The 21,770-nt window shown below is 50.6% G+C and overlaps 2 protein-coding genes and 1 pseudogene across 4 annotated transcripts; 2 read left to right on the plus strand and 1 right to left on the minus strand.

The window, feature by feature from the left end:
- Nucleotides 1–526: 526 nt before the first annotated feature.
- Nucleotides 527–7,406, plus strand: zbtb37 (zinc finger and BTB domain containing 37). The gene is made up of 4 exons (XM_057840350.1): nt 527–882; nt 2,213–2,761; nt 3,589–3,688; nt 4,281–7,406. Exons 2-4 carry the CDS (start codon nt 2,241–2,243, stop codon nt 4,719–4,721), a joined length of 1,062 nt encoding a protein of 353 aa, XP_057696333.1. The 5' UTR covers nt 527–882; nt 2,213–2,240; the 3' UTR covers nt 4,722–7,406.
- Nucleotides 7,342–16,756, minus strand: LOC130918552 (polypyrimidine tract-binding protein 1-like; annotated as a pseudogene).
- Nucleotides 14,368–21,693, plus strand: rtca (RNA 3'-terminal phosphate cyclase). Of its 3 annotated transcripts, none has more exons than XM_057840348.1 (12): nt 14,368–15,093; nt 16,403–16,530; nt 16,620–16,720; nt 19,058–19,201; nt 19,269–19,392; nt 19,493–19,551; nt 20,234–20,375; nt 20,441–20,559; nt 20,708–20,766; nt 20,823–20,917; nt 20,991–21,095; nt 21,553–21,693. In XM_057840348.1, the coding sequence occupies exons 2-12, from the start codon at nt 16,486–16,488 to the stop codon at nt 21,643–21,645; spliced, it is 1,086 nt and encodes a 361-aa protein (XP_057696331.1). In that variant the 5' UTR covers nt 14,368–15,093; nt 16,403–16,485; the 3' UTR covers nt 21,646–21,693. The 3 variants fall into 3 exon arrangements, with proteins under 3 accessions (XP_057696331.1, XP_057696332.1, XP_057696330.1); XM_057840349.1 differs by having other exon boundaries at nt 14,368–14,718; XM_057840347.1 differs by lacking the exon at nt 14,368–15,093 and having other exon boundaries at nt 15,157–16,530.
- Nucleotides 21,694–21,770: the final 77 nt, after the last annotated feature.

Raw genomic sequence — 21,770 nt, forward strand, 5'->3', positions numbered from 1 at the left:
GACTTGGCTCCTTCTGACAGCCCAATTTGAAGTAGGCATAACAGCTGAAATGTGTCAAAGGCTGATTACCTAAAACCACGCCCACACCTATTAATCGAAACCAAAGTAGAAAGTCAAACAATAAGCAAAGGAAGATAACCAGGCTCCTAAACAAAAGAAATAGTTTAACATAATCAAAATCTACACAAATAGACACTATGGCTGATACAAGTACTGTATTTTGGTAACAAATCGTAGACTGGGCCACATAACCGGTTATCTTTGAAGAGAAATGTATTAGTCTATGACTAATTAGTTGAAGCAGGGTAAAATAATACGTATTCACAGTAAAAGATTAATGTGTAATTTATTGATTTAAAACTAATTTTACAGTCGTAAATCCATTACTGCAATGCGTCCATGAACACATTTGATGTTTTCACCTCAATAAAGCGTCATAAATAAGCGCTCCCGTCCCGTCAGTCACTGGGGGGCGGGAGCTAGTGGGCACGCCGGGAGTTGTAGTTAACGAGGAGCGCAGTTTTCCTTCAACTCCCAGCGTTCCCCGCGCCCTCCCTTTTCTTCCTTCCCGGTTCGCTCGCTCCCAGCGGGATGACGACAAGGAGGAGGTCGACGACGACGGAGAGCCACCGCGGCCCGGAGCCCCCCGAGCGAACGTGAAGGAAGGTCGACCCCGCCGAATGGCAGCCGAGCCCCGGCCGGTGATGCGAGGAGCTCCTTTCGCAAACGTCGGAAGTGCCGATGCTTCAGGAACCTCCGCCCACCCGAGCGGCCGGCCGGGGAGACCTGCTCTGTGACGTCACACGGCACGGCAGCTGACCGTCGCGCGGTGGAAGCTCGCTCCCGCTCGCCAGCGCTACGCTACGCCACGCCACGCCGCGCGTGAGTTGACCTTCCCGCGCACCGATAACGCGGTCCGATCATCGGAGGGGGTGGGGGAGTTACCCACACCCGGAAATGAAGTGCCTGGAATTGAACCTAAATCAAGAAGGAGTCACTGAAAGAAAGATCGAGTGCATGCCCCAATTTCAGCAACAGGAAGTGACTTACAGAGCAGCAGAGCAAAGCATCTCCGCGCCATTTGCATTTTTTATTCCACTTTTCTCACTTAATCGATGTTTAATCATGCAAAACAACCCAAAATACAATAATAACATGGGCATAGGTTTGCATCGGGACATAACACTAGCAACTTTTCAGGATGCTCAAATTGTCCCCACCAACTCTGAAGAAACCTCATATGCATTATGTCATGACTTGAGTTATATAGCTCATTTAGATCGTCTTCACATATGTCTTGTCAAGGATAGAATTGACCCTACCTTTATGAAGTAAATTATTTTCATGATGTTCAAACGTACATTTACCCCGTTTCACTTGCTGAATGTGCCGGTCCATTCCCCCCCCCCCACCTCAAACGCGCTTTTGATTGGCTGATGACGCGACCCGCCCACCCCCGAACGCTCCAACTCGCACAGCCCTGACAGAAATACGCGTCGACAATATGCCGCCGCCTCCGCCCCATTCGAAGAAGGGGATGTTAGAAGTTTTTTTTCGGCCAGCAGCAGCCACTGTAAGTCATTTAAAAATACGCCAATGTTGTGGAGGTGAGAAAACACCACAAATTTTTCTACTGAAAGGTCAACCTGTATTAGTTAGCATACCACGAAACTGCAGTGTGAAATTGCTAAACTGCAAAACCCGAGTAGGAATGCGCTTAGAAGTGACCTTCTGTTTGTGTTTTGTACTGTTAACGTGAATTTAACTGTGAGAAATGGAGTGAACTCTGCTGGAAACTATAGAACTAGAAAAACGTGGCAAGAAGCTGTTTAGCGAGAGAGTGGTGCTGCATAACCTCACATGTTGCTCACACAACACAAAATACAACATAATCATAATTAACTATGTACATAAGAATTTTTTTTTTCGGATGCCGCGAGCTACCTGCACTAGCGTTGCGATCGCAACACTAGTCTGTTTGGCCTTATTAATGTCCCATCCCCAGCAAAAAGTGTATTGTCCCTACCAATGTTGAGACCAAACCGACGACCACTATAAATTCTGTTCAATTACAACTAGTTACCGTAACTGGTCGGCTGCCGCCTACTACTCATCGCAATCGACGGCAGAAGGGCGACCGGTCGTCGATCGCCGTCGCAAGAGTCGATCCGTTTGTCCGTGCGCGTAACCGACAATGATTGTGCCTTGGCAGCAAAGCCGCAGGGCGCTCGCCCGTGGCCATGGAGCGCTCGGACAGCATCCAGCTGGACGTCCCGGACTTCGGCAATTCGGTCCTGTCGCACCTGAACCAGCTTCGCGCGCAAGGGCGGCTGTGCGACATCGTGGTCCACGTGGAAGGCCGCAGTTTCCGAGCCCACAAGGCGGTCCTGGCCGCCAGCTCGCCGTACTTCCGCGACCACACGTCCCTGAGCCAGATGAGCGCCGTGTCGCTGACGGTCATCCGCCGGGCGTCCGTCTTCGAGCGTCTGCTGGGCTTCTGCTACACGGGGCGCCTGCGCCTGCCGCTCCGCGACGTGGTCAGCTACCTGACGGCCGCCAGCTTCCTGCAGATGCAGGAGGTCATCGACCGCTGCACGCGCGTCCTGGAGGGGATCCACCTCAAGATGGGACTGGCCGATCCGGAGGCGGAGCGCAGGCCCGAGCCAACCGGCCCTCCGGGCCCCCCGGAGGCGTCCGCCGTCCCGCCGGAGGCCGAGGAACGGGTCGCCGTCAAGACCGAGCCCGGCCCGGCCGACGAGGGGTGAGTCGTTGACGAGCGCTCCGTTCCGATGTCGGCGCGCGGACTTTGTTTGCTCCCGCTCGAATCGGATCGGACGTCTAGCGCTAAATTCGTTTCCATCGACGGCGGAAGCGCGAAAAGACCTTTCGTGGCCGACGCGGCCGCGTTCCCGTCAAAGTCGTCGTTCGAGCGAAGACGTACCGTGCTTATTCTCGAGGGATTTTGAAAACATTTTCGTAATGTCAAAACATCTGCCACGCGTGTCCCGGTGGCCATCTCGGGCAGGGCGAACGGCCGGCCGGCGGTCGGTAGCCCGATCTCGAAAAGTAGGCGTTGCGCAGCATCCGTGATTTTTCAGTACTCGCCAATACCGATGACGTCATTTTAGTGCGGTATCGTTGAGATGCTCGACACCAAGATGCTAAGGTTCTCTTTGGGAGTGACGGGGATGGCTAGGATCAGGAATGAGCGAGGATTTGGAGACCGAGGCCAGACTGAGATGTCTAGAGGAGAGATAGAAAAAGGATGCTCAATTTCCATATCCCAGGCAGGACGGCCAAAGAGGATGTAGTTCAAGAGGACAGTCAGTGCGAGTGCAGAGGACGGGGTTAGATGGAGACATGATGCGCAAAGAAGATCGGTGAGATGCTAATGCTAACGTTGCGTGACGTTTCCAGAGAGCGGGTGCTAAACTAAACTACGGAATGGCACGGCGTGCTAAAATGCTACGGGGGCTAGCGTGGCGAAAGAGGCGGGCCTAAGCGCTCCGTTCATTCGCCGTCCGTCAGCCTCCCGCTTCCGACGGATCGGACGCCTTCTAACGATAAACTCTTTCTTTCCTTCTTCAGGTCCGGCTACGGCGACGCTGCCCCGGTCCTCGTCGAACATCAGGGAGCCGAGAGCGAATCTCCGAGCGGAGGCAAAGATTTGCGCCGCGCCAACTCACAGGTCACGTCTATTGCTTTTAACGGCAGCCAAAGAGATTTTAAAAAAATGCACACAGGCAACACCCATTTGTCTTTTTTTATTCTGCTTGATTCCAATTTGTTATATTTTTATAATTCATTTTTTGAATTTTTGATGTCAACTTGGTTTTATTTAGGATTACGACTTTCCAATTTTATCATTATTTTCACCAATTTCACCCAAATCAACAAGAAGTGGCCCGAGGAAATGGCCTTGAAATGCCCCAAAATCAACAGAAATACCAAGCAAGTTTTAAACAGTCAAATAAGTCATCGTAATTCAACTATATTTCTCCAAAATGGGTCCTTCAATCAATTGATTCATTTGCAATATCATTATTTACACTTTTTTTGATTGCACACAGTTAGTCAATGAGCTAAATTTCAGAAAATGGATCAAAATGTGACACAGGGAGCGAGCCATAACCACGAGGAGGTGAACTGCGATTGAATGGTGACGACATTGAATGTTGACTTTTTACCAACTCGTTGGCTGCCGTTGACAGAGTCGAGACGTCCGATCCGAGTGACGGTTTCGGAACTCGTTTTTGACCGGCCGGCCGCCCGCTTTGCAGGGCGAGGAGGCGGCGGCGGCGGCGTACGAGGACTACGGCGGGGACCCGGCGGGCGAGCGCTGGTACCGCTACAACCCGCGTCTGACCTGCATTTACTGCTGCAAGTCCTTCAACCAGAAAGGCAGTCTGGACCGCCACATGCGTCTGCACATGGGCATCACGCCCTTCGCGTGTCGCCTGTGCGGGAAGAAGTACACGCGCAAGGACCAGCTGGAGTACCACATCCGCAAACACACGGGCAACAAACCCTTCACCTGCCGCCTCTGCGCCAAGAGTTTCCCCTTCCAGGCCATCCTCAACCAGCACCTCCGCAAGAACCACCCGGGACACCGCGCGCCAAACAGCGCCGCCTCGCCGGAGACTACCAGCGCCGGGGGCCCCTCCCCGGGGCGGGAGGACGGCGCCGAGGGCCCCCGCGCCTCCGCCACAGGGCCCGACTGACGCGCGTCCGGGTCCTCCCGACGCCTCCGCCGAGGTCCGGGAGGACCCCCGCGAGTCGGTCTCCGCCACGCGGCCCGAATCGGGAGGAGCCCGAGGGCTGCGCGGCGAGGGCCCCCTAACGGACGCCGGCCGTCTGCCGCACGACCGTTTGGGAGAACCGCGTCCTTCTATTCCGCCTCGTTACAAAAGCGGCCGTCGTCGAGATCGGCTCACGACGCGCCAAAACTAACCTCTACTTAAGCTCAGTTACCTCTCGTCGCCAGAGGGGGTGCGCCGCGGTCATTTTGCCGTCCTGGCGGAAAGGGAAAAACGGGCGCTCGCTCAAATCATTTCATAGGGCCTTCTCCCAACATCGGCCGCCATTTCGACGGAGATAGACGTTCGATCCGCTTGGATTGGCGCCGGCCGGGCCGAAGGGGTTCCCGACGTCGTCCGCGGCGATGAAATGTGAGCGCTCGCGGCTAGCCGTCCCGGTCGAAATGAATTTTAGTGAACGGCTAGCATACGATGCTCACAAATCCACTCAAGTGACAATCTACGCGGACGTCTTTTGGCCCGGGGAAACCGTGACGACGGGATTTGGCTATTTGGCGAGGAGGGGCCTAGCGTGACCGGACCGGCACACGTAGCACAGCGCTTAAGCTAGCAAAACTCACCAGTTTAAAAAAAAAAAAAAATGAAAACCACAAAACCTCAAGCCAATTAAAAAAACCTCAAGACCTCAACCCGACTGGCGGAGCCACGTCGGTCCCACCTCCTCTCCGCCGTCCGTCACGTTACCTCACCGGTTTGGGTCTCGGTTCTCTTGTCGAGTCGGGTCAGGTTTTGGCCACTGTTGTCACTGGATGGACCTCAGCCTTGTGACTTTTTTTTTTTTTAAATTTTAATGCTAACTTGCAGAAATGGGGAGGAGTCAAAGTGTCACATGTCTGGCTTTATATTCAAGAAATAAAAAAAATTGACTGAAAATGGTGAGTTTGTTAGCATTTTTTTGGGGGGTCTAAATCAGGGGTCCCCAACCTTTTTTGTGCCACGGACCGGTGTGAATTGGGTCTTTTTTCCACGGACCGGTGTTCTGTCAAATTTTGCACCCTGATAAAATTTTGCTCCCAAAGCTTTTGTGGCGGTGAAAACAGACCTTTTCTATATTCAATTGGACTCTCATTGTTATCCAGCGGTGCTAAAAAACTATTTACATCATAAACATACATGTGCAACACGAAAATGGCGTAAATGAATGCTTAATGACACGGCAAAGTCGTTAATTGAGAGAGCTGCGTGCAGTTGTGTGCAGCTAACATACTAAAAGTAAGTTAATATTCCTTTCTTTAAAGAAAGTTAGTAGTGTGTACTTTGGAATCGCTTTATTCACTCATTTTTAACGTTACACGCACGCCAAATTTGTCAAAACACTGGCAATGTGTGGAAGGAAACTACAGCAAACATTAAAATTTGTTTACAGCCCCGTCGTGTTAAGTGCAGGGAAAACACAACTCACCCGCTGAAACAGCGGGAGGCCTGATCTTGTTTCGTTGAGACGAGAAGCCCGCTTCACGACGAAATGTTGGAAATTGTAGCACAGTATTTAGTGCTCTCCTAGCGATGTCAGGATATTCCGAAATGACTTGAATCCAGAACCTCGGTAGAGTTGGTGTCTCAAATGTACGTTTAAGGTCGTCGTGATTTGCCATCTCTGCAAGCTGATATTACTGCTGCACAGACATGCTCAAATCACTCGGTTTATTCACATAGGGGTCACGAATCCACTCCTTCGCAGTTCATGGGTCTTTAGTGATTGGGAAGTAGCATAGATTTTGTTTTCTTCGAGGTTGTAGGCTCATCTTCTGACTCGTCAGGTTCCCTTTTCACCGTAAAAAATCTGTCCAAAGACGTCTGTTTTTAGTCATTCTAGTGTGGGGGCTGATTATTTCCGGGAACAAATGTGATGGGCGACGACTAGGGTTGGGCATCGTTTGAAATTGAACGATTCCGGTTCCACGCATCGATTCCGGTTCCGAACGATTATCGATTTGGATTCTTTTAGGAGGCAGGGTAAAAAAAATGCATGGTTCATATTCAAGTGTTAACTTCTCGATTTTTTTAAATGATATGAACTTCTCAATGAACATGTATATAAATATCAGTCTTTGAACTTGAGCAATTTTTTTCCACTTGCCGGTCAGGGCATCGAAACATGGAATCGAAATGTAAAAATTGGAACGATTCCGGGAGCATCGGAGCGATAGAACCGATTCCCGTCGATTCTCGATGCCCGACCCCAGCGACGACCTACGTCATACGTTATTATCGAGGCCAAGCGCACGTAGATATCCAAAACAAGATGTACTGCTAACAGTCCATTCAACGCATTTCTTTGACGACCTCCAATCTATCCTGTAGTTGTATATCTAGAGTAGACAGGGATATTGGTGTGTTGAGCAGCACAGGCCAAAATCAATCGGCCATAATGCAGTCGTTATCATTTCTGCGCGGCCCGGTACCAAATGTGCCACGGAACAGTACCGGTTCACCGCGGCCCGGTCGTTGGGGACCCCTGGTCTAAATCAGGGCCGGCCCAGCCTATACGCAGACTATGCAGCTGCTTAGGGCCCCTGACCACTAGGGGGGGGGGGCAATCTGGCAATTGTTTAATTTATATTCTATTTTGTTTACTACAGTTTGCTTTATTTGACTTTTGTGAGTTTTGATACTTGATTACAAGCTTAAAAAAATAAAAATGATTCCTTAACCTTTCTTTCCTCTTTTAGAAAAAGTTTGGCGCTATCTACTGTAAGTACTGACAATCATTTGGGGTGAGACGTTTGAAGTATGCAGTGCAACAAAATCTGATTAATATACAAAATATGGACGTATGGGTTGGATTGCATGTATGGGTTTCACAGTACACTGTGACGAAATGGTGGGCCAAAAATATGGGCCCCTTTGCATTATTTTGCTTAGGGCCCCCAAATGGCCTGGTCTAAATGATGCCCAAATCACATACCAGTAAATACATCATTAAATGTTTTAATATTCGTATTCACATGTATTGATTTTAATTACAACCCTTATTTAATGAATGTATTGATTGTTTCAACAGTTAAATGATTTCAATATATTCAAATATTTCAATTTTCATTTCCCCGTCAACACATTTCAGTCTGAGCTAAACATTTACATGTACAGTAATTGTTTATTTCCATTGTTTTGTTCATATTCTAATATTTCAATTTTCATTGAAACGTCAACATTTTTAGGAATTTCAATCATTTCTAATTGACCTATTTGTCTCAACACATTTCATTTTTGAATATATTCTTCCCACTTAATTTCTATGATTTGAACATTTCAAATTTTCATTGTAATTTGGATTCAATACATGATTCGACTCGATTTTGAAAAATTCACAGCTCTTACCTTTGAGTCGGTCCACCCCTGAGCAAGGAAGGCGCGTCCTTTTCGGACAAAACAACTTTTATTTGTCAAATCAAATCAAATGATAGAAAAATGTCCCAACCTGTGGTATAAAACTATGTACAATCGCCCACCCGGCGATGCGTTCTTGGTCACCCGGAAAATCCCACGCACGGATGCGAGGACGGACGTAAAGTCCCCTCGCCACGCGGCGTGACTTTTTTTTTTTTTTTTTTTGTGGTTGCGACGGGGGGGAAAAAAAGGCCACGTGCGGTGGCCGAACCCTGAGGAGCTCCCGAGCGAGCGGCACTCCGACGACTTTCCGGCTTCAGATGGCCGACTTGGAGAAGGAGACCCGAAGGTGTCGGCGCTCGCCCAGGTCCCGATTGTGGAACAGGATCAGCGACTCGGTGGCTTCCTCCACCGAACCCATTTGAATCAGTGCCATCTTGCGGTCCTTCCTGCACAAAGTAAAAATGGTTCAAGGTCCGGCGACCGACGACTCGATCGCCGGCAGACGTCCGATCTGTTTGAAGAGGATGAGCTTGGCTTACTTCCTGCATTTCCAGATCACTCGGTGGTTTTCGGACAGCGGTTATGGCCCAACGACGAAAAGTTTTTTTCTAATGTGACGGTATTTAACTTATTCGCCGAACATTAGTTGGTTCGTTTGTTGCCAATCCTCCCGCTTCAAACGGATTGGACGTCAATGAGCTACAAGTTGTTTAGTACTGTTTGCAAATCCTTACTGGAAGAACTTGAAGGCGAGCACGCGAGCGCCAGCGCTGGAGAAGATGGCTTTCAGGTCTTCCTCCAGTACCGAAGGCCTGCGGGCGGAAAGCGGCAAGTTTAGAGCGGGTCGAGTCGAAGGGCGGGGCGGGGCCTCACGGGATGTTGGAGAGGTGCAGCGTGGCGGAGGGCGGGTAGATGTTGGCATAGTTCTTGGAGGCGGGCTTCTTGAAGCGGTGCAGCGGCGAGCAACTAAAGTCGCGAGTCAGACCCTGACACTCGTGCCCGTCTCGAGGCAGGGACACGCTGGCGTGTTTGGACGGCGTCACGCGAAGAACCTTGCCGTGCAGACGCTGCCCGCTCAGGTGGCACATGGCTAAAACGGCAGGTCGTCAAGCTGTGGTTGGTTGGCCGGCCGGCTGGCCGGCCGGCGCTCTGGCAAACACTCACCTAGCTGCGCCTGTGCGGCGTCGGCCATTTGCACCAGTGCGTTGTCCTTCCTGTTGAAGAGGATCTTGACGCGCATCACGTCGCCGTACACGCCTGTCGTCGTATTAAAAATGGCACCGAGTACTCTTTTGAGTACGGAGGCGACGTCAGTAAGATAAGGGCATACCGGAGACGTACCAAAGAGAATAAAGAGGCAATGGGGCGTCACCCTCTGGCGATATCCGGGTGGGAGGTTTCCACAGGGACGGGCGCAAACAGATGAGGAGATGGTCACAATTCCTACAAGAGCAAAGAACAGGGGCGCGGCGGCGGCGGACGGGCGCTGACCTCGGGATGGAGGTTGCCGACCAGCAGGACGCAATGCCCGACGGGGGCCGGGGCGAAAGGCGGCCGGGCGGGGAACGGGGCCGCCAGCCCTGTCAATAGTTGACGGTGTTAAAATAATGGTGTTCTGACCTCATTTGAATGTCAACGCATTGACTTTGATGGATAGACGGTGCCTAGGTACAAACTGTTTGCATTACTCTAACACACTTAATATAATCAATTAGGGAATAGTATGGTTTCTCGTATTTACTGTTTGTATTACTTTAAAATCAAACAAATAGCACTTATACCCTAGTTTAGGGTAAATATAGGGCATAAGAAACATGACGCTTCCCTCTCACGGAAGCCCAACGTGTGCGTCATGCAAATGACTGAGCAAGATGGACACTGACAAGCCCGCGTCCGCACCACCGACCGACTCTCGCAATCACTTCTCCCGGACAGTTCAGAACAAATGGCGGGACGCGGAATACTGGAGAACGCCTGATATCCAACTGACAAAACTCGAAGAGCCCCTTTGACGCCGAGGTGGCAAAATCCACTCAACTCTCGTTTCCCTGACAACAGTAACTCCCGTATCCTCCTGTCCGATCCACAAACAGACAATAATCCCAAACACACCCTTCTTCCTGCCCGCGAGAGCCTTCAAAAGACAACGTTTAACTAAGTGTTATCATTTTTCTCGGGAACCTTTTGTTGACGTGTGATACGGTGACCTCTGAGCGAGTCTGCCTCCTCGCCCGAGTCTGTTTGGCCTCGCCGTTTGACGTGAATACATTGTCAACTTGTTTTCGGTGAGCCTTCCTTAAACCTTTCAAAATGGAGTCAGTACAAAGGGTTAAGACTAAGGGGAACGCGCGGAGTTTGGCGGGATGTCGGTGTCCCGCCGCCCCGAGTCACCGGAGCTGCGCCGGCGGTTCGGCTGGCGCGTTTCCGGCGCTCTGGCAAAAAGGTCAGATTCCTTCAATGGGAACGTAGCGACGTGGCCGCCGAGTACATGAGCGAGTCGTGAACTCATTTCAAGTATGAAAAGAGCTACCAAATTAGCCTATGTGCAGGCGGCCATGTTGCTAGGGGCCACCCTAATGAAGCCCCAAATGAAGCCAGAACTAGATTTTTGGGAGGGATCAATGTCATTAGCTATTGTCAGCCATTGACGCCAGTAGACGTCCAATCTATTTGAAGCGGTAGGGCGGACACGGAATGAACGGACCGCTAGTTTTATGGATTTCTTTCACTCGGCTAGTTTTGTTTCCGTTCAACTCGCAGGCTGCCGTTGGCGGCGATAGACGTCCGATCTGTTTGAAATCCGGATTGGACGTCAACTAATGATGAATGACTTTCAATTGACGGAAAAAGCTTGATAAAAGTCTTTGGTGGCCCCGACCGACATGGTCTCAGGGTACGCGGCTGAGATGTTAGGAAGGAAATTTCCATCAAAGTCAATGCGTCGATATTCAAACGATAGCTTATTTCCCCACCGATTATTTTAGCAATGTCAAAGTATCAGCAATTTTGTCAGCGGCCGCCAGCGGCAGCGCCAGAGGGCCGATCCCTTTGAAGCGGGGGCCTCCCGAAAGTCGGTACCCCGCCGCCCCGCTTCAAACGGATGGGAAGTCTACTTGCGATAAACTCGGTGGCGCGAGGGCGCCTCTCGACCAGAGGAAGAACAAATGAGACGCGGCGCTCCGCGCTGACCTGCGGGCTGGACGGCGAAGGCCTGCGGGAAGGCGTGCGGCGGGGCCGGCGCCAGGTAGGCCACGCCGGACACCGTACCTGGAGCCGCGCGGGAAGCCGTCAATAGTCGGAACCCTCGGCGGCCGGGCGTGGCGCTCGGTCGGCCCTTACCCGAGGCGGCGGCCGCGCCCAGGCGGCGGGAGTCGGCGTCGATGCCGTTGGGGAGGTGCGGCCTGGTGAAGTCTCGACTCTTGTCGTTGTTGAACTTGACGTTGAGGCCGCTCAGCTTGGAGAAGTGGATTCGCAGCGTGCAGCAGCCGTTGTAGATGTTCTGACCGTCCAAACACTGAAACCCACGTCTAACCGTCAGGGTCGCCGCCGGCGCTGAGGATTATTTTCCTTTGTCGGCAATAATTTGGAGTCCATTTTCACGGACTATATCCGCCAACCCATTTCAGAACGGAACCGACGTCGGAGTATTAGGGCCGGACAAAAAAAGGAGGCTAACCATTTTGGCCGCCTGCGCGGCGGTGCCGTCGGGGTACTGGAGAAGAGCCTGGAATTGCCCGTTCTTGGTGAAGATGATGATCCTCAATACGCTGCCGAACTTGGAGAAGATCTGAAGGCAACGTGCCCGCGGAAGAAACGTGGCGGGATAAGCTAAACTATGATCAATTGAGCTCAACTAAGCTACGCTGAATGAAGATAAGTGATGCAGAAATAAATGAAGCTAAGCTAAAACGAATAAGATGAGAAAAGCTAAGCTAAGCTAAGCTGAACGAAAGTAAGCTAAGCTAAGCTAAGCTGAACGAAAGTAAGCTAAGCGGGCGGCGGGTCGCTAACCTGACAAAGTGCGTCCAGACTGACGGGATACATCATGTTGTCCACCACCACGCGCAAAACGCCGCCGGGGGGCGCCGCGAACGGCTCGGCCCGCGCCCTCTGGGGCGAGAGGGGGCGGGCGTCATTCCCTCAGGGGCGCCGGAGGACGGCGTCGTTACCTCGCGGTCCGTCTTCAGCTCCTTGTGCTTGGAGAACTGCACGAAGATGGGCTGGTTGCGGATGAAAGGCAGCATGGACGAGTAGTAAGACACCAGGTTGTGAGCGCACTCCACCGACGACATCTCCAGGAAGGCCTGAAAGGCAAAACGTCGACGTGGCCGCCGTCAAACCCCGTGGTCCGTCAATAAACGCCGCCTGCCTGAAAAATGAACATGGCGGCGGCGGCCAAGCTACCCAGGTTCAATTGGGGCCGTCAATGGCACGCCGTGACTTGATTTGTTCATTTTAGGCTCACTTCTTGTTCACGTTTTGTGGCCTTCCGGTGTCACTTAGTGTCCATTTTTTTTGCCCCGTTGATTTAAGACCATTCTCTTCACCTCCTGCTGCATTTCTTGCGGTGACTTTCTGTCGATTTGGGACCTACCTGGTTCTTTGCTTTGAGGAGGAGGATGTTGGTGACGTCCCCAAAGGGAAGCCCGAGGCCCAGGAGCTCCACTTCGCCGATGTCGTCGGGGAGTTTGCGGATGTGGACCACCCTGGACGGCGTCCCCGGGTCGCCTCCGGAGCACTTGTCGGCTACCGGGTAGGGAGGGAGTGAGTGAGGGAGGGAGGGGCTCGGTTAGCGCGGGCTCCTCCCGGCGAGGAGCCAGAGAGGGAAACTGACCTGCGCTAGTCATGATAGGGACCGAGGCTCGCGTGGGATCCTGCGGCCAAATGCTGGAAAAGACACAATTGGACGGATGGAGATCTTCTTACTGCCCTTCATGAATAAAATAGCAGCAGAAAGAGGAGATCTTGCCGCTCCGCTTCAACTAAATCCTCTTAACCCTTTACGGTAGTGGCGCCCAACCTTTTTGGCACCACGGACCGGTGCCACGCGGGCCTTTTTTTCACAGACCGCGTGGCAGAAAATGAACATTTAGTTCAGGGAAAACGAAATCACCTGACGCCGATATAAAGTATTGAAAATGCTATTGGGCACTATTGGGAGTATCGATAGCAAGCAGCAAACTTGCGCGTCTGGAGAAAACTTACCGTTCAAGTTTCCGAGCCAACAACTAGCGGCGCGGCGCGGCACGGCAACTTGCGCACTACACCCGAGAAAAAGATTTCATCTGATCCAAGTTGGCAGCCAAACCTATGGGATACCAATGACAAAGACGCCTCAAATAACTACATTGAAAAGGGTTTCAAAATTCCATGCAAATGCCATTTTTTTTGTGGGGGGGGGGGGGGCGGCAATATTTCTTTCACAGATGTCTCTTGTAACGTTAGTTTCAACAACTGCTAATCGCTAACGTGCACTTTTCAGGCCAAGATGACTGTCATTTCGGACCAAAATCAACTATTTTGATTAGCGCCGAACAAAAAAATGGCCCCGGGTTTCTCACTTATTTCATAGGATGCACTATGGTAGCATTCAAATCACATCCATTTTGAACATGATTGGCAAAAAAGGAGAAATAATATGGCTTGGAAGTCGCTAACATGCGCAATTTTCTGGCCAAGATGACAGTCACTTTGAAGCAAAATCAATGATTTGAATGGGATCCAATTAGAACTGAACAAAAATGGCATGGGGTTCCTAACTTGTTTCATTTTCTACACTAAACCAAGTGACACATTTATAAAATGCCATGTTTTTAATATGTACTGTATTTTTGATTTTGAAATCATAGTATGCGTGTTTCATTTTATTGCGTTTGAATGAGTGTAGTCATATATCATCATTAAATGAGCAGTTAAATTGTTTCGATTTTTGGGGGGTAAAATAATATCGTATATTAGCAAACATTGATGAGACAATATAATAAGGCCGCTAAAATTGGTGATTAACAGGCCTACTTCTTTTACCTTGGTTGTGGTTCTGCGGTGCTGCTGCTGGACGCTCCTGAGAAGAGAACGAACGTTAGAAGCAAAAAAAAAAAAAAAAAAAAGTGACGCTGCTCCAAAAACCCGAAACGGCAAATTTTCAAAGCAAAGTTTGCGGACGCGCAAGGTGTCCATCCGTCGCCCGCCCGCCGCGTTTCCATGGAGACCGCCATCGGGTCGCCTACGAAGCGGCACTCGAGCATCTCGAGCTCAACACGTTCCCAAAGGGAGCGCCCCGCAAGTCTCCCCGGCATCTCCGTCATTGTGTTTCGACGAGCTACGTCGAAGGCGACAACGAAAGCCGGTGTTTTGGACTCGGTTTCCGCATTTCAGGGCGTCATTATGGATGGGCGGGGTCCAAATCCTCGGCGAGATGTCAACAACAACACCACCACCACCACGGGAGAAGAGAGAAAGCAAGTCGCTTTCACGGCAAAGTCCAAATGGAGAAAGTAGACGAAAAGGGACAATATCGCGTTAGTAGCGAAGCCGACTTCATTGTCGGTCCGAGTTGAACGGAGGACAGGTAACAGAAGCGGTCGGTTAGCTTTTTCCGGCTAAAAGCTAGCTCAGGCGACCGCTGGACTATCGTCATTTAGATACCGAATCATAGTACGGAGCACAAACTGGGACGCCGGGCGGAATGAGTAAAACGCTTCCTCGAGGGTTACGTGCCTTTTTTTGCCGCTCGCTCCTCGCGATGACGCCGAAGTGAGCGTTCGCTCAGCTGTCCATTTCTCAAGGCGGAAGTGGCTACTCCGACTCGCAACAGGTTCCCTCCCACCTTGGTACAGCCACGCTGACGGGGAAGGGAAATCCATCCCACTACGCGCTCCGCTGCAATACGATAGGCTGCATTTGTCAGTACACCGGCCGGGGAGCGCTCATTTCTCCAAGTGAGGTGGGGAGAAAGTGTTCGTTACAGTCACTTTTTGGGAAAAAAAATGTACTTTTTACAGTTGTTTTACCACGCCATACTTTTTGACTCTTACTTTAGTAGATTGGTGAAGCAACACTACTCCACTAGACTGAATGATTCTTATTCTGTATTCTACATATTGCCTTGATTTTTGCCAGAGATGGCGACAGTGGAAGTGAGACGTCAGCCAGTTCAAAGAGGTTCGGATAGGTTGGCTCCTCCAGTAGTAAAGAGAATCTTCTGCGATTGCGTGACCTCCACGACTCCCCATGCACTTTTTCATGCCATAGGCCACAGGTGTCAAACCCATTCCAGAAAGGGCCAAGTGGGTGCTGGATTTTGTTCCAACCGATAACGCGCAGAGAGTTTAACCAATCAACTTCCTTCTGAAACAAGCAGCACCTGACAAACTTGAACTGATGACACATGTAAAAGATCTAATCGGTGAAAAGGTGTCCTCTTCACTGGTTGGAAAACAAACCTGCAGCCACTTGGCCCTTTCTGGAATCGCTTTAACACCTGTGCCATAGGCCATCATAAAAAACCAAATAAAGTGGACAATAAGTCAAGTATAGCTTAATTGCCGATTTCTAATAAATAGTTACTACTATGTGACAAAGTAAAGGAATGGCTATAGACCTGTATCAATCAGGAACTTCATTCTCGTGCTTGGTCCGATAATGGCCGAACATTGAGGAGGTGCTCTTGTTCGACAGTTCGGAAGAAGAACATTTCACCTGCAAAAAAATGCGAATAATAAACAAATAATCATAAGAGTTACCTTGACATTTGAATTTGAATGGAACATGTCGAGTTGAAATTCTGAGACAAACTGGGTGAAGATTGAAATAAATACCTTATTCTCCGATGAGATCAAAATAGGCATGCGGACAATTAGCCTTTTTCCTGCGTTTGGTCCATTTTTCACGGCACGAATTAAGAAGGAACCGTGAGATGTTTCCGCAGCTCCGTCGCGTTGACAGATGCACAGTTTGCGGTGCAGCGTCTTTGCAGGGTCGACGCGGTTCGTGCGTCGGTCACGTGATTTTCTCCAAGCGGTACGCGCACCGATGCGGGCGGGCATTGCTCCGTCAGCTTGCTTGACGCATTGGTGTTACGAGACCCATCACTTCATTTAGTAGTCAGGCTTTGATCAGATCTGTGTGAGAAACGGTTTTGTTGGAAAAACAATAACACACACGAAAAAAAGTGATTTTCTATCGTCGACGCTCAAGAGGAAGTGACGTCGGTCCGCACATGCGCGGTATAACCATCGGGTTGTCACGGGCAGGTAGCTACGTTGCCAAGTTGTTTGGGGGGAGATTTCCGAGTGGCAAACTCGGCAAGTCGAAACAAGCGGCGAGGCAAGGCCAGATGGATTCGCCGCCAGTGGAGCTCGACGGAAGCGTCATGGAGGGAGTGAATATCGGCGTCCATGTCTTTCCTCGGTGTTGCTTTTCAGCTTGCCTTCCCGCTCACCTTCTTTCTTCCTCGGTTCCTCGTCGCAGGGCGGGCAGATCCTGCGCGTGGCGGCGGCGCTGAGTTGCATCAGCGGTTCGTCCGTCACCATCTCCAAAGTCCGAGCCGGCAGGAGCACGCCGGGTCTCAGGTCACGTCGGCTTCTCTTCTCCTCTCTGCTCCATCAGACAACACGTGCACGCCTCCCTCGTCGTAACCTCAATTCATGATTATTTTTGGAAAGATTTATTTTAAGGCTCAAACGAGGAACTCTTTCCTCATCAGTTCATCGGAAAATCTGTCAGTTTATTGATTTCAACTCCCATTTCAAAATGTCCAGCAAAAGAACGAGTTTTGACGCAAAGGGCCAGCGGTCAGCAAAAGAACGAGTTTTGACGCAAAGGGCCAGCGGTCGCGTGTGTTTTCGGTACCGTTGTGCTTTTCGGCCGCTGTCAATCAAACGCGAATGAGCAATGGTAACGGTTGCGTCCACATCTGCACGTTTGTACAAAAAAAACTTCCACAGCCAACCGCTTTTATTCATTTCAAGTACATTTATAAAAATAAAACCATTGTCCATAATACCGTTCTTCAATAAGAGTCACAGCAAGAAATGGAAATGGAAAAAAAATGGAAGCAAAAAAGCGCCTGTCCAATTTACTCCAAATGTAAACATTGGTCTCACGTGTGACGTGAGGACAGTTTGTCGCAGTCAGTGACGTTTCCAGTTAAACGTTTGGTTATCAGTGTCCACGTGACGGCGCCACAAACGCAGAATTCGCACTTCTTTCCCCGTCGTTCTTAAGAACCCAGGTTTAAATATGCGCGTGAGTGTGGACGATAGGCCAAACCGTAGAAAAATGTCTTCTTTTTGCCAAATATCCTGCTACGTGTGGACATGGCAAATGGTGTCATATTTGTAAACAGAAAGTATCGGCACGTTTCACTCAAAAAAACAAAAAAAAAAAGGATTTGTCATTTACGGCTTTTTCCATTCCAAAAAAAAAAAAAAAAAAAAAAAGTCACACATTGACCTATTTTTAAGTTGAAAGGATTTTTTGACCAATTCGCCCTAGCCCAATTCTTTACCCTGAACTTGGATATTGCGATAGCTAGATAGTAACCTTTACTATGTTTGGAAGTCATTTAATGTTGTGAATCAACCGTCGAAGCGGTTAAAATTGCTCCTATTATTGCATCAGTTCCCTTCTGTCCACTTTCTGCATGTGAAAGTTCTAAAACTGTTTCATCATTTAATGATAGATTCAAGTCAAGATTTTGCCGATTTAGGAGTATTTTAGATCAAAAGTGACTTAGGTTCGCTAGGAAGGTTCTCTACAACAACGCCTTCCTGAGAAGTTTACTGCTTTAAGATGGCGGGTGTTTACTAATGTCGCCGAGCCTGTCATTTCGCATCTAGTTCCATATGCATGTGATATCTACCGTAGCCTCAAGTGGGCGTAGATTGTAGGCTAGGCTGTCGGTCGGTTACAGTCGGGAAATATTTGAGCCACCTAGCCTAGCATCACGTTTGCAACGGCGTCACAACTCCCTTCCCACTCCCGCTCTTCTCTCTCAGAGTCCCAGACTTTTCTCGTGTCATTCAACCAACGTAGCAAAGCATAGTAACACACGCCCTTACATCCTCCGTAACGGTAACGGTGTTGCAAAGATGAGAAAAGTCATTAGATTACTCACTACAGGAAAAAATAACACCGTTAGTAACGCCGTTATACTCTAAGGCCGTTATGAACAACACTGGCGTCGGTACATCCGTGGTTCCTATTCAAGCAGCCTACTTGTACCTTTGGCGGCTAGTTAGTCCCGTCACATTCAGCCAGTCAGGTCTTGAGTTTCCTCAAAATACTCACGATACACCCCCCAAACGGAAACTAACATTGCAATTCAACATGCCACATACAAAACATATTGGAGGTGTAAAGATAAGGCACTCAGAATTGGCCCTCCTGCCACGTAAACAAAAGAACAAAATTCCATCCGCTTGGCAAACAATAACAAATGACGGCACGTCATTAAATGGTCAAATAACAACAAACTAAATAGCATAACTCGCAATCCATGAAACAACTGGAACAGTAACTGAAGAAATGATGGTGTTTCACTTTCGCTAGGGCACCTAATCACGGAGGCCCCGCTCGTCCATGCTGCTCGTCGCCAAGAATTGCGTACGGAGCGTGGGATTAGCGTCGCTAGTCGAGGCTCCTTTCAAAGCGGTTGTCCCGATACCGTGCGTGGCCGACTTTTAAAAAAGCGCAATTAGCTGCGTTTGTGTAAAATCCCCACAGGGTGACTGAGCGCACGTAAACACGCTCGGAGCGTCGCCTTGCGGAATTGCGGCCCTTTGTTCGCCTTGATCGCTAGATGGGCGGCCATCTGTCATGTTGTTGTTGTTGTTAAAAAAAAAAAAAAAAAAAGGCTTATTCCCGACGCCTCGCTTTTGCGTGACGACTGCCGGTTCCCGACGCAGGCCTCAGCACCTGACCGGCCTTCAGCTGCTCCGCGAGATGTGCGCCGGTGTCCTGCAGGGCGGCGCCGTCGGCTCCGCCGATATCCGCCTGACGCCCTCCAAGATCGCGGCCGGAAACTACACGGCGGACACGCGCACGGCAGGGTGAGCGGCGACGTCGGTAACGTGTACGCGCGCGCTGCGTACCGACAGATGGACCGGCGCGCGCCAGGAGCGTGTGCCTTCTATTGCAGGCGGCGCTGCCATGCGCTCTCTACGCCGACGGCGTCTCCAACCTGTGCCTCCGAGGAGGGACCGATGCCGAGATGGCGCCGCAAATAGACTACACGATCAAGGTGCGTCCCCTTCCCTCGCTCGCTCGACCGCCCGCCTGCCCGCCCCGTTCGAGCTCTTCGGATGCCTGATTTGCATCTCTTTGTCACTTTGCCTCTTCAGGTCTTCAAACCCGTCGTGGAAAAGTTCGGAGTCCATTTTGACTGCGACGTCACCGTGAGGTGCTCGCGTTCTTCTCGGCTCGCCGTTAGAACAGTCGATCGCTCATCTCTCGGTTTGGCGCTCTGTGGGTCATCCTTTAAAACAGGGTTGGGTGTCCAAACATTAGAAAAATGCCAATTTTTTGAAAATGGAGTCAAGTTGAGGAAAAAGAAAGGATTGGTTGAAACTCCCTTTTGACAACTAAAGGTCACCTTAAATAGTGCGCCATATTGTCTTTACGTTGAAGATCGCCTCATTGAGTTGATGATTCTGCCATCGCCGGTCTCATATTCGTCAAGTGAAATTTTCCAACCTTGATTTTACGGATAGGTCAATTTCCTTATTTCAACTATGTGATAAACAATAGCATTTTCAGCCCTGGCGCTAACTGGCTTGCCATTTGGAGCATCTCTTACGCGCTTTGTGTAGGGCAAGATACAGCAAACATTTGAAGAGAAGAGAGAAGTCGCTCGTCCCTCGTCCCTCCCGTCCTACCTAGCAACCAAGTGCATCAAGTGACTAGCTCCATCTCCTGTTAAAACAGCGACGTGGAAGCAGAGCTCAAGCTTCTTGCACGGCCGTATTCAATTTTCTTCATTTGCCACGGGCCAATAAATACGTTGTTCGTTTTCAAAGGTTACCGACGCCACGTCGGGATCGCTGCATGTAAACCCGGCTTTTGTGTGCGTGTGTCTTTCTCAGGGGTTTTTACCCAAAGGGTGGCGGTGAGGTTCGCGCCACAGTGCGTGCGCTCAAAGAATTGCGGCCGGTCACCATGCTGGACAGAGGAATCATCTGCAAGATTCACGGCCGAGCGTACACTGCCGGGGTTTTGCCTTTCAAGGTACGTCCGCCGATGACCGACCCGCGGAGCGACCGGATTTAACCGGGGGTCCCCCGTGCCCGCAGCTGGCCAGAGACACGGCCGCCGCTGCCGCGCGGACCATCCGGCGACAAATCCGGGAGCTCGACGTCGACATTCAAGCGGTGCGGGAGGACAAGGCCTTCGGAAATGGAAACGGAATCATGTAATAAATGCACGTCCTCTCTCTTTTTTTTTTGTTTGCCATTTACCAACTCGACTAAATGCGTGGGCGGCGTCAATAGAAGTAGGCCGGACGTGCGCCTCGGGGGAACGGCCGCGTACCGTTCACCCGGGCTTTTTGTTCTTTTCAGAGTCATCGCCGAGTCGTCCACGGGATGCTTGTTTGCGGGTTCTGCGCTGGGCAAGAGAGGTGAGCGCCGCAGGGAGGGAGGCGACCGGCGAATCGCTCAAAGTGGCTTCTTCCAGGGGCGTCCGCCGACAAAATTGGCACGGAGGCGGCCGAGATGCTGCTCGACAACATCGGACACGGCGGCTGCGTGGACCAATTCTTGCAGGACCAGGTGAGCTAGCGTCGGCCGGCCGACCCGTCCGAAAGTTACCCCGCCCCCGTTAACGTACGCGCCCGTGCTTTAGCTGATCATATTCATGGCGCTGGCAAAGGGGACGTCTCGCATCCGAACGGGGGCCGTCACCCTACACACTCGGACCGCCATCCACGTGGCCCAGCAGATGACGCAGGTGAGACGAAGCGGCCTTGTCGTTCTCTCGCCGCAGTTTAGCGCCGGTAGGATTCCCACGAAGACGGGACGCGGCGTTAAACATCTATAGTGAATGGGACGATCACGTCGGACCCTATTTTTCATTGAGTCTACTGCCCGTTGTTAGCTGGGATAGGCTCCAGCACCTCCGCGACCCTCGTGAGGAATAAGCGGCATGGAAAATGAATGAATGAATGAATGAATGGGCTCCAAAGACGAGATATTTCCCGTTCCAATTGATAAACTTGATGGGTTTAGCATATAATCACGAGGTTGGAATTTTCTGGCTGGCGCGGCGTCCAAATTTTCTCCCCGACCGTAAAACGCCACCAGGAGAGCGAAAATGGCAAGCGGAGCCGGGTCCCTAAAATTTGCCATCACACTCTGTTTGGAGCTGCACCCTCAGAAATAACGTCTCATTTTTTCTTTTTTTGCAGGCAAAGTTCACGATCACAAAGTGTGAGGACGAGCTGAACGTCAACTACATCGTGGAATGTGAGGGTTCGGGGGTCACCAACCCCAACCTATAGACACCGCTCGGGTCTTTTTTTGTTTCAATAAAGCAGACTTTACGGTCAGGCTTTTTTATTGTTGGCCAGCTGGAGGCGCTAATCTCACCTGTCAAAGAACCAGAACTGGAAGGCAACATCAAGTT

This window comes from Corythoichthys intestinalis, chromosome 7 (genome assembly GCF_030265065.1).
Source record: "Corythoichthys intestinalis isolate RoL2023-P3 chromosome 7, ASM3026506v1, whole genome shotgun sequence".
NCBI classification, from domain to species: Eukaryota; Metazoa; Chordata; class Actinopteri; order Syngnathiformes; family Syngnathidae; genus Corythoichthys; species Corythoichthys intestinalis.